Source organism: Medicago sativa, chromosome 2 (genome assembly GCF_051527215.1).
Source record: "Medicago sativa cultivar Bolivia chromosome 2, Bolivia_mono, whole genome shotgun sequence".
Lineage (NCBI taxonomy): Eukaryota > Viridiplantae > Streptophyta > Magnoliopsida > Fabales > Fabaceae > Medicago > Medicago sativa.
The window spans coordinates 83230281-83242724 of NC_140750.1; the positions used below are offsets into that span (position 1 = coordinate 83230281).

Genomic DNA, 12444 nt, shown 5'->3' on the forward strand with positions numbered 1-12444 from the left:
AAACTAATGATAAACTAGTGCAAGATTAGGCTTTTAACGACACATATATACTATATTTTGTCCCACATCGGTAAGTTTACACACACTAGTGAGGACGGGTAGTTATAAATAGAAGCACATTACTATGGACAGCACAACAGCATAAGGTGCGCATGCTTTTTCCTGGGTGGAGAGGCCAAACAGTTTAATATTATTTTGTTTATTTAAAATATAAATTTAAAGGTCAAGATATACCTTATTTTGGAAAAAACAAAAAAAAAACTTTTGAATTATGTTACTCGAGCAAACGAGTTGAACCTAACGAGCCGAACCGAGTTGTTCGTGAACTTTAAACGAGCCGAACTCGAGTCAAAAAAATGGTTCCTATCGAACTCGAGTCGAGTTTCAAGCCGAGTCAATTCTTATCGAGTCGAGTCGAGCTCAGATGGATTCGACTCAGATAGACTCGACTCGATAAGAATTGACTCGGCTCGAAACTCGACTCGAGTTCGATACGAACCATTTTTTTGACTCGAGTTCGGCTCGTTTAAAGTTCACGAACAACTCGGTTCGGCTCGTTAGGTTCAACTCGTTTGCTCGAGTAACATAATTCAAAAGTTTTTTTTTTTTTTTTGTCAAAATAAAGTATATCTTTGACCTTTAAATTTATATTTTAAATAAACAAAATAATATTAAATTTATATTTTCTATATAACTAATAACTAGTGAAAATTGATACATATTACTATATTATATAATAATGTATTATTTAATTCTATTTTTTTTACTTCCTCTCCAAAAAAATAATATATTTTTTTACTTGAAAATAATCAATCATGGAAAGCTTTATATTTCACCATGCCATGTGAAGTTCTATTGAAACTGTCCTTGTCTCAGCCTTATTAAAACATACATTTCATGCGGCTGAAAGCACTTTGTCAAATCTTGAAAGAAATAAAAATCGGAACTAAAAAGATGCTTTATCCAACCAATTATTAATTTAGTCTCACTATACAGACATTGCTGAATCAGAATACCATGAGGAATATTCCAAAATTGATGCAAAATTGAATTTAGAAAATTGCTCTTCGATATGATCCATCTTTGCATTTGAATTTTATGATTGCATAACAAATGCAAAACATCATACTCCGAATTACCAGGGTCCCTTTTCCCTGAGAACCAGATGATTAAGACAAAAAAAAAAACGCATACCATCATATGCCACCCTGCAATTGTTTTAATCATGTTCATGTTGGTGTAGCTTCTTATAGGGGCATGAGCCTTCTGTACTTGAAGAACCACACAAATGCAGAAAATATACACACTCCGCAAACTCCTGTTATTATAAGGACCCACTGAAATGCAGATGGGACATCAAATAATGGAATTTCAAAGTTCATCCCAAATATTCCTGCCACCACTCCAAAGATTGCAACCACAAATGTTGCAGTTGTGAGTAAAAGCTCAAACTGGATAAGCTGATTCCGCACATTATCCTGTAATAATACATACATTGTATAAGCATGTGTGATACTTTGTGAATTATTTTTCTCTTAAACTAACCCTCCCCCTCCCAATTATGCGTTGTCTGTATGAGTATGTGTGGTAATTTGTGCATTATTTGTTTGATCAGTTATAACTAATAACCAAAATACAATAGGATAACCTTTGGTGACTAATATGAGAAAGAAGGAAAACAGAATAACACACCAGTTGAATGTTGATGAAATCTTCAGTGTCATCGATGTATTCTTTTAACTGAAACAAGAAAATGGAAACGGTGATAGATAAATTGCGGTGAAGTTGGAAAGAAAAGAGTTAATATAGATAACAGTGTGGGTGTTTACCGATGTCAACTTGTTTAGAGTGCTATCAATGACAACAAAGTATGCTTCTAACAACATCTCAAGTTCTTCTATATTTTCATTATTACTTTCAGAACTCCTCATGCTCTCGTGTCGACTCCTAGCAATGCTCAAGCTCTTCTCAAGCCTCCGAGAGTGAGAGTCAGGTGGTGATGAAACAGGAGAGACTGGAAGAGAGATGGATGCACCATCAACCGGTCTATATCCAACCATAGACTGATCTCCATAAAATGACAATTCCATTCGTCTTTTCTTCTCGGTAAGGTACATTTCAGCCATATCACCATCATCATCCATAAGCTGCTCTATTTCATCTCTAACCTGACACATCCACAATATTAGCTCAGCAAATATGGTTCCTATCAATTGTCATTTTCAACTGTGAAGAAAGAATAACCATAAAATGAACATCACCTTCTGAACTCTCCTAGTCAGGGCAACAAGTCTACTTTTCAAACGACGAACACGTTCCAAATTTAGAGTACTGATCTTCGATGTCAGTCCATCCAGCAACGGATAAGCCTCAATTTCTAACTCTGCTGCCTTTTGCAAATAGAATAGAGAATGTTACTGACAAATTTGTGAAAACCAAATGAACAATAATATGAAGAGAAATATACTAATCAAGCAAGCATATGGATAAAAGATTCAGTAGACATATACATTATGACAGAATTTTGCACATCAACACATTTTCACAGGATTTCTTGTCCCGGCCTTCTTTTTCTATATAAATGAAGGCATTAATATCACTACAGTTGCTTCCAATTTCTTTCCATCATACCATGGTAAGTATATATCCTCCATGGTCGATGTCTCTGGCATCAAATCAACTTGGTTCTCTAATATGTATAAATATTGTCGATCCACTGTTAAATTGTTAATTGCTGTTTCCTACATTTCACCAGAATAAACATAGCAAGTAGAAATTCCGTGAGAGATGCACAGGTTCACATTTAGTTCCTTTTTTCTATGTATTTTTTGTCTCTATTTATCACTAACTTCTAGGTAATAAACACCTAGTGAATTTTTCCACCAACAAACCACATAAGTTATATTATACATTATAGGCTAAATTACACCATAGGTCCTTTAAGTTATTTAATTGTAACAAATTGGCCCTTTAAGTTTTTTTCGTACCACTTGCATCCTTTAATTTGTTCCAATTAAATAACTTTAGGAACCTCTAGTGTAATTTAGCCTACATTATATTATACATAAAATTGAAATCATCCCAAGCAACAGGCACAGAATAGTACTAGTTGTGAATCTTGTGGTTACTGCAAAGCAAAATAATCATCCCATTGCTTTGTAAAACATGTGAATATGAGGTGTGGCTTCACAACTCTGCCTATAAAGAAACCATTCTAGAGTGCGAAACATGCCACCAATGACAAGAAAAGTAGATGAAATTTGATATAAGTTTGATATACAAAAGGATGAAGATTAGAACAGAGCGTTCAAACTCAAGATCAAATAAATGGGTAACTGCACTTGGGGATGGGAAAGAAAAAAAATGCAATAAAACTGATTCTTTTTGTGCCATACATACTGGCTTTCTCTAAAAGACCGCAACAGAATATTCTAGACTCGGCATTCTGTTACCACAAAAGAGGTTTCTGGCTATTAGAAAATGAACAAAAGCGTGAGAACGAGAACCGAGAAGAGCTAGGGAGAAAGGGAGATTTTTGTGTTATTTAATCTAGTTTGAACACCAATCAGAGTTCCTTGATATAAAGTGCTTGTCTCCTGACCGTGAACAGAAAGCAGTCTGTAACTGTCTAAAAGGATATCAGAATCAGATAAACTAATTCTGATAAGCAATATATACATCTGATAAGTTCTGTGCTATAAGATAGTAATGCAGTTACTCTAATACTGGCCTCAATCAGTGGACACAGATCCAAACAAAATTTAATATACATCATCAGATAAATAAAATTACCTACAAGTTCATTTGTGATTTGACCTTAAATATGATAATACTTCCCATATTGCATGCAGAAACTCAACTCTACCATGTAAACAATTCTATAGAAATACAAGATTTTGGTTCATCGCAACCATTTCTCTGTTCTAAAGTAAGTCAAGAATGAAAGGAAAAACATAATATAACAACCAAAAGAATATAGCCTTTGATTTAATTATGAACTTGTACTAACCTGGGTGTCAAGAAATGTGCATGCAGCCTCCAGGGCAACTTCAAGAGCCCTGAATTCGAAAGGTAAATAATCAGGGGAATTGTTGCTATATAAATTTTCAAAATTCCTATTGCCTCTCCTTTGGTTCATGTCAGAATGGTCTGATTGCCAGACCTCGCCTACCTCGCCCACCCCAGCTGTTGTCAACCGTCGTTGAAGATCAATCACATATTGCAATACATATTTATCAAGGGAATTCAGGAGAAGAACCTCATCTGCTGTAATAATACACCGTATCTGCTCGAGATTTACAACAATAGCCTTTTCCCTACCAAGGATTGTTGATGGGTAGACAAACACAGGATCAAGTAGGCGAAGATCACGGGCAGGAAGATCGCAACGGCGCATCATAGTAAATTTGTCTACCTCAATGACCTGAGAGTTTCCAGATGTGTCAACACGGATCCACGATTTAAGACCTTGGCCTCGCTTCTTGACCTCGACAACGTCCACTCCTTGAAAAGCTTGCCTTCCAGAGGCCGTTGGTCGATTGATACCCTCTCTTACGTTAAAAGCGGATGCAGGTTTTGGTGGGAGTAGCCGCTCCTTGAGATCCGCCATTATGGAGGTTGACTAACTGCGGAAAGCATAGATGAGGCAAGGATATCAGCCAACTTAGTAGTTTATTGTTTTCTTTCTATAAGCAGTATGTAAACATAAACAACAACATACGATACGACACATACTATAGTATTAATTAGTTTATCAAGGCAAAGCTGTATCAATCTCAAATATACTATACTTGTGGTGACAACAGATGAAGTATATATTGACTAGGTGACATCATGTTCTGAATAATGATAAAAAGTGTTTGACTAAGCACAAACACAGCCTAACTGCACAAGGTTTTAACTTCTTAACACCATTATCATCTCAGAGGAGCATTGTATTTGTGTATGAAGTGGTCCTACTAATCTTTTATTTAGTTGTAAATAACTCATTATTGATAAATGGCGAGTTAAAATGGTATGATGAGTTATTATTATTATTATTATTATGTTTCAAAGGATCTAAATCAGATTATAAACCCATGAATGAAAGCACAAAAAATGCACTTTATTGAATCCCAATCCGGAATTATACTGATATAAAGCATTTATCATGATAACATAACATGCCGCCGGCCAGACCCAACAACAAAAATCAGTTTTTTATTTTTTTTAGAGAAATTATTGATTGAGTGAAGAAAACAAGATGAAAAGAAGATGCGTGCATACAGTAGAGAAGAGAAAATCCAGGATGTCGTCGTCGAACAGAAAATCAGATGAATAGAATCCTGAAAACAACAAACAAAAAGGGAGAGAGAGTTTTATTACCAAACAAAAAGGCTATAGAGAGAGAGAGAGAGTTTAATAATAATAATAATAATAATAATAATAATAATAATATACCTGAAGAGAATAAGGAGGAAGACGAAGGAGAGGAGAGTGAACTGATACTTGTTCGTTCGTTCGTTCTGGTGGTCCGATGATGTTCGGCGGAATTATATGAAACAATAACTTCCTCTGTTTGTTTGTTTAGTCCTTAGTCAGTTCATGGAAATGAAATGAAATGAACCCAACAACACATTGATTGGGCCCCCTCTTCATCTCTTCATTATACCAACATTTTATCTAAATAAATTAACCATTCTCAATATCAATTTTATTATCTAAACATTATACAAACAAGACTAAATCGAAAATGTTTACAAACTTAACGAAATTATGTGTGATCAAAATAACTTAAAAACCATTCTATTATAAATATGTAGCCGGATACTCCAAAAAGGAGATGTACTCGTATCAAATACGTACCCACGGAGTATCAAAATTAATTATTTTAATTTAAAATATATATTTTATCGAATACTTATAAGATACTCGACAGATACACACATATACTTATAAGATACTTCACAGAGACGTATCCTGGAAAAACTGAAGGGTAAAAAAAAGTGAGAATGTGTTGTGAAAATTCAATGGAGATTAATTTGATTCAATTTAAAATATGAATCACTATAATTATTTTTCGATTAACTAATTAAAAATTATGTTTTTGTTGAATGAAAGTAACGAGAGAGATGAGATTCAATCAATCAACATTAAACATACTTCGTTTTGAATTCTTTTATTGATGCATTTGTTAATATCCTAACATATGAATGAAAATAGAATATGATTTATGCAAAAAAAATTATATTTTTTATTTTGATCACATGTATTTTTTTTTGTAAATTGTGACTTTTATGATTATATAATATTGAAAAGTAATCAATGCTTATTTTTTTCAAGTATTTTACATGCATATAAATTCTAATATAAATATTTTGTTAACTTATCTTAGGCGTATTGTATCTTAATTTTAAAAAAATTTGCGTGTCTGCATACTCGTGTGGTATCGTACCCGCACCCGTACTACGTATATGAGCTTCATAGCTCCCTGCCTTCCAAATTATAAGAAGAAAAAAACTCATTAATCATCTTTTCGAATTAAATGCACCTTGCATTCATTTTTCTCTCCCTTTCATTTTCTATATAACTAATAACTAGTGAAAATTGTTTTTTTCCTATGAAACTTATTCCAAGGATAACATAAGAAACCATACTACAAACTACTATTCTTAATAAATGTGAAATGATTTTTTTCTTCTTCTTATAATCTAGGATGGATTGAGTATTTTACACATACATTCAATAATATGTTGTTACGTCAATCAATAAATATGAAAAAAAATAAATTGTCGTATTCTTTAATTGACGCGACATCACATGAATGCATATGTAAATTAACTGTACACCGACGACAACCGAGTACTCTCCATTATAAAATACAAACAAAAATAATAATTAAAAGGTCGATGTATATGGTTAAAAATTTAGATCAGGTGTATAAACTTTTCAACTATTTTTTTCTTTGTTGTGTTAAAAAAACCTATTTTTTTCTTTATATTTCATTGACCATCCTAAATAATTAAGTATACTAATTGGCTGATTATTGAAAAAATACTTATACAATTAAACTCTTATATATCCTTAAAAAAAAAAAAAAAACTCTTATATATTTCGTTTCTTTGTTAGAAAGCGACTACAATTTTACGAATAAGTGGAGAATCCGAATCAATACGTAAAATTTAATTTTAATGAATGCTTTTCGAATACAATTTTTTATGTCAACTATCACTAATGTCTATATTTGTGAAGTTGTTTTAGATTCGTTTTACTAAATGTCAAGTCTAAGTATAATTTTAAAGTTTGAATAACGTGTGTAGATTATATATTTGGTATCTGAAGGCATGTTTTTTTTTCCCTCTAAAAACAACATCAATTTAAATAGCACCAAACCAAATTCAATCACTAATAGTAATAGTTAGAACTGAAATTTAATGTCCTCGTGAGCAGTTGATAGGGACAATGTATAATATATGCAAAGTTCGAGGCTTAAACCCCGGTCACCATATAAAAAAAAAGAACTGGAATTTAATAATTAGTTACTAGCTAATTTGTGAATGTCTGCCTATAAATAGGCTTGATGTAATCACTTGTATTATCTTTTCCGAACATGGTATCAGAACAATGTTATTTGTCTAATTCTATAGTTTAATGGTTCCTATGGTTCAGTTGTTTAATAATATTTTTCCATTGGATATATGGATTTTAAATTGGGAAATGTTAACGGGGCACTGGTTAACATTTCCCAATTTGAGTTGTGTTTATAAGTACCAGGATGAGATGTAACTTGAATTGTGTTTATAAGTAAAAGACAACATCCCTCACCGTATAGTTGCGTTAGTTCCACTCAAATTTAAAAATGCTACTAATTTTTATCCAAGATTTATTGGACCACTCGCTATCGAACCACTCAGACCGCACTCAAGATATTTAGTCTTGGACTTGAATGAATGTATTGAGTCCCACATTGAATGATAAATGACGTGAAAATGTGTTTAAGTGAGAGGCTTCCCTCACCTTATTAGTCGGTTTTGCAGGTGTAACCAAAATTTTAAGATACCTCATTCCCTCGATAACAAACTTGCATTTAATTCTTCTATTCTGATGCAACTGAACATTAACATTGTCATTAATGATCAGATTTCTTTAGTTAAAGAGTTTGTACCTCAATTGAAGTAGTGACAATTGTTTCGTTGATCTTGTGGTTTTAAACATTGAAGTGGAATAAAGTGTTCATTGGATTATGATAAATGCAGTACTGATGGCTACTCTTTATCAACACCCCAGCCCAGACAGTAAATAAATTCATCTTAAATGTCATTTTTCTATGCAGCTGGTTTTCCATCTTGATGCCATTTTCTGTTGTCTGGCTGATTATATGAAATGTAATATTATAAACCCTCTTCAGGTTCAAGGAGTGTCGTTTGGAACCGAAAATAAGGTGAATATATATATGTTTACTCCTCTCAAACAAATAGGTGAATGTTCACAGGTTGTATTGTAACTCATCAAGTTTTATTATGAGATTCATTTGTTTTCCTTCTAAGTGGACCACTTATTAATACTATTCATTTCTCTCGGGAGATGAAAAGTTAAATTGAGCTCATCTATACACAAAAAGAACACTTAAAATACACAAAATATTTTCCTTAATACATGTAAAAAATGACAAAAGATGTTTGTATTGTATAGGTCCTGTCTTTAAAAACAGACGTAGGTGGTCGCTTATTGTTTTAATGACAACAAAATTTTAATTACAAATTAGTGATCTTATGCTACTAAAGTATTTTCTTGAGTATGTGTTACAAATAATAGGATATAATATCAAGCAAGTGATGACATTGGAAGGGCATAAATCCACTTAGGATGAGTGCAATAGAAGCTAGCCCATCGGAGATAACTTAATCATAAAAGCAATCATTAGAAGATAAATAGCACTAAATGAATCTGATATATCTCCTAAAATAGATATTAAAATCAAAACAGAAAATATTTGTATTTCAAGAAACAGGGTTCAGATGATTGATTGATCTAGTAGTCACAAGACCAATACTACTTAAAAGATGACATAGAATGTATATCAAAAAATATACTTATATACAGGAATGAAAAGAAAAGAAAAGAAAAGAAAAAATCTAATAAAGAAAAATTCCACTTAGAGGTGAGATTCAGAGTTGGTGGATATGGTGTGGGATGATCAACCAGAGAGGAATTGCAACGGTACGACACCATTGGGAGTTGCTCTTTCTCTTATCCATTGTCATCGTTGTCAACACCATGAGAAAGAGATGACGGAAACATGAACAAGCAAGACAGAACAAAATCAAAGACGGAAAGCGAGAACATGAAGTCATGAACAAGAAACACATATAAACAGATGTTACAGCAACACACGAAGACGGAAAACTCAGCAAGGATCGACACATAGAACGCGTAGAAACAGAACTGAAGGCACTCAATAAATAATACTTTGCTATAGTCCAATTTAACTAAAACCAATGGCCATGAATTAAAAAAATCATACTTTGCATTAGTCCAATTTATAGGTATTCAGGTCAAAATATCCATAAAGCAGCATACATTTGGAACCACATTCAATTGTCTAGAAAACACACGACTTTACAGAAGCTACAAAATATAGCTTTATAAAACCTTGGTGAGGGCTCATTGAGACGCGAGAAATAAGTACCAAATGCAAATCCAAACAGACTGGTACACATTATCAAATTTCAACAAGACCAGCAAAAAATCAGATAAATACAACAAATTGGTATTAAAATGGGTCAAAATATCACTGCATTCCAATGTAAAGATTTATCATTGATGTAATCTTTTTTGAAAATCATAATGGACACAAAATCATTTTATTAGAAAGATAGCATTTTCATTTTTTCTGCTAAATCTATGTAATTACTACTAGGGAAGGTGTTTTGGTCTATTACAACTTGATAGCGAGACATCTAACTTATTCACTTGGGGTTGAGATGCCGCTCAGTACAATGATCAGTACAATGTAAATCTGTGAAAACACCGTGATCGGGTGTATTTTGACAACAGCCAAGTTAACATTTTTATAATTTTCAAATTAAAATTTGTTAAAAAAAGGAATGAGAGCCATGTCGGTTTCATTAAAAAAAGTTTTGTTAGCTATGTGTATAAATGTGTTTCAATCATAAATAATTTATGAGATGTTTTCTCTTCGAAAAATAAAATGAGTTGAAGAGCAAGATTTTAGGGTTATAAAGAGGTTGCTTATGCAATCTGGTGCAGATTCTATAACACAGAATAAGTATGGAAGTCCTTTGTGGGATCAAACTGCAGAATGATCTGGTACTAGTTTAATTTGCATGTCAATATGTACAAATATAAACATCTGATTTGAAGCAAAACAAGTCCCTGAAATATTCCAAACTCATAATTAAAAACATCTTTCTATGAAACACTATCTAACACAAACACAGACACTTGACAAATCCAACTCTCCTACAGTTAGAGGAACTCACATTCACGTAATCAGTATCACAACTTTCAAATGTTAAATTCAGTAGACTCAATCAAGCAATAAGCCAAATCAAGAATAAATTGTTAGTGTAATAAGCAGCAAAAAATAAATTATTACATCTCAAGTATCGCCAATGCAGTTCGTGCAAGAAACAAAAACATCAACAATTAATGTGCGACAGACAGACAACTAAGATCAATATGTATCTTACCATTACCAACAATCATAACATTATGAGTTGAGTTAACAAATCAAATCACAAGCATTCGCGAAGTTAGAAATATAACATTATAGCATACTTCTTTTGGATGTGTTCTGAACCTCTGAGCCCATGCTTTCTCCGTTAATAACACCAGCTTGAACATGAGCATTATTAAAACTTTATAAAAGAAAAAAAAATACTACAGACATGTGAGCAGTACATCAAATCAATGACAGTAAATTAAAAAAAAAAAATATTAATCATCAAGCTTCAGCTAAAACATGCAAAAAGGCTGGCTGAACATCAAGCTTCCATTTTTAGAGTAGAGTCAAAACTTAAAACAACATATCTAAGAATGAAGTTCATGCATTATTAGAGATAAGGATCAGAAGCATTATCAGAGATCTCTCCTTTGTTTATCCATGAATGAAGTTAATCTTAAAAGATAAATAGACACACAAGAAATATGAATTCTATTATTATAGATCAAGTTTGCATCACCAACAAATATGAATTCTATGTTCAATAAATATGATTACGGCATAAGGCTCTCAACAACATGATCAAACAACAGATGAGTTTCATGCCTCAAGTAATATTATTGGTAGCAAGCAGTTTAACACTACAATAAGAAAGTTCAATATGCTAGTCCCAATCTGATAAGTGCAGCAGGATCAAGCATCTGCTCATAGTTGGTGGCGAAAACTATCAACCTTAATTTCCCATCCAAACGCAGACCATGAAACTCGATTACCATCTATTAACAAATATAAAAGATTCTTGTGTAGTAACCAGAAGATAACAAGTTTAATGAAAAAATCAGTGTTATCATAGAGGTTCTTCTATTATTCCAATCTAATAATTGTGAAACTGATCTAAAATATTGGGGATTATAAGCGGCGTTACACTTGTAATCGATGAATGCCACAAAACATCGAGTAGAATCAATTTGAAACATACACATCTTGATCCCCGGTAATAATTTTACAGGAAAAGATCATGATGTGAGGATTAATAAAAAACAAATACGCACATGGTGTGTGAAAAAAAAGATCCAAATTAAATTACCATAAAGCAAAATCCCAATTGCAGTATACAAAGTGCATACTGAAAGCACCTAAAAAAACAAAAAGCGCAGACTGAAAAACCCTAACCTAAAAAGAGAACGGAAATACTGAAAGAAAAATTTATTCATCCATAGCTAATAATTCTATTCTATGGCATGACACTTTGCTTCATGACAAGTTCATCAGCCCTTTCAACAAGCTTCATCTTTAACTCGTAAATGGACACCATAAATTGTTCAAGCTGATCACTAGTCATATCATCAATTGAATCATTCCACCAATCACCCTTGTTGAAAATCTTAGCCAAATTTTGAACATCTTCTAGTTTCTTCTTTTCCATCTCCAACGTCTTTTGCGCCTCCTCATATTGTCTATTGTAATCTTTGCAAGTCGGAAAATTTTCAGTTGACTTTGAATCCTCAAACTCAGTGGTTCCTTTGACGTAGCTATTGAGGACAACGTTAGTGTCGGGTTGACCAAAACAGTAGAGTTTGTCACCAGGGGAAAACACAATGATGGCTGCATGAACATCACATAAAACACAAAGTTCGCTTGCTTTTCTGAATAAACCTTGTCTTCTTTTTGAGAAAGTGACAAGTTTGTTGGAATCTTTCTCAACCTTCTTGATCTCAATCTTCTGGCGTCCCATGTTCTTCTTTCTTTGGTTAACCATATCCATGGTGAAATTGGATTTA

The 12444-nt window shown here is 32.8% G+C and overlaps 2 protein-coding genes across 3 annotated transcripts; both read right to left on the minus strand.

Annotated features, from left to right (window-relative positions):
* Window positions 1-942: 942 nt before the first annotated feature.
* LOC146951604 (magnesium transporter MRS2-1-like) lies at window positions 943-5618 on the minus strand. Of its 2 annotated transcripts, XM_085747620.1 has the most exons (7): window positions 5440-5618; window positions 5266-5324; window positions 4010-4625; window positions 2262-2390; window positions 1830-2168; window positions 1693-1740; window positions 943-1478 (listed from the first exon to the last, which is right to left on the minus strand). In XM_085747620.1, exons 3-7 carry the CDS (start codon window positions 4607-4609, stop codon window positions 1248-1250), a joined length of 1347 nt encoding a protein of 448 aa, XP_085603746.1. In that variant the 5' UTR covers window positions 4610-4625; window positions 5266-5324; window positions 5440-5618; the 3' UTR covers window positions 943-1247. The 2 variants fall into 2 exon arrangements, with proteins under 2 accessions (XP_085603746.1, XP_085603747.1); XM_085747621.1 differs by lacking the exon at window positions 5266-5324.
* Window positions 5619-11664: 6046 nt separating this feature from the next.
* On the minus strand, window positions 11665-12428 carry LOC146951605 (agamous-like MADS-box protein AGL62). Its single transcript, XM_085741612.1, has one exon. The coding sequence runs from the start codon at window positions 12426-12428 to the stop codon at window positions 11898-11900; it is 531 nt and encodes a 176-aa protein (XP_085597738.1). The 3' UTR covers window positions 11665-11897.
* Window positions 12429-12444: the final 16 nt, after the last annotated feature.

Bases quoted from the DNA above. Each gene is read 5' to 3' on its own strand.
- LOC146951604 (XM_085747621.1), bottom strand. From the start codon at position 4,609: ATGGCGGATCTCAAGGAGCGGCTACTCCCACCAAAACCTGCATCCGCT. The intron at 1,741-1,829 runs GTAAACACCCAC...TTCTTGTTTCAG, and splicing joins CTCTAAACAAGTTGACATCG to TTAAAAGAATACATCGATGA. The intron at 1,479-1,692 runs GTGTGTTATTCT...GTATTATTACAG, and splicing joins ATTTCATCAACATTCAACTG to GATAATGTGCGGAATCAGCT.
- LOC146951605 (XM_085741612.1), bottom strand. From the start codon at position 12,428: ATGGATATGGTTAACCAAAGAAAGAAGAACATGGGACGCCAGAAGATT.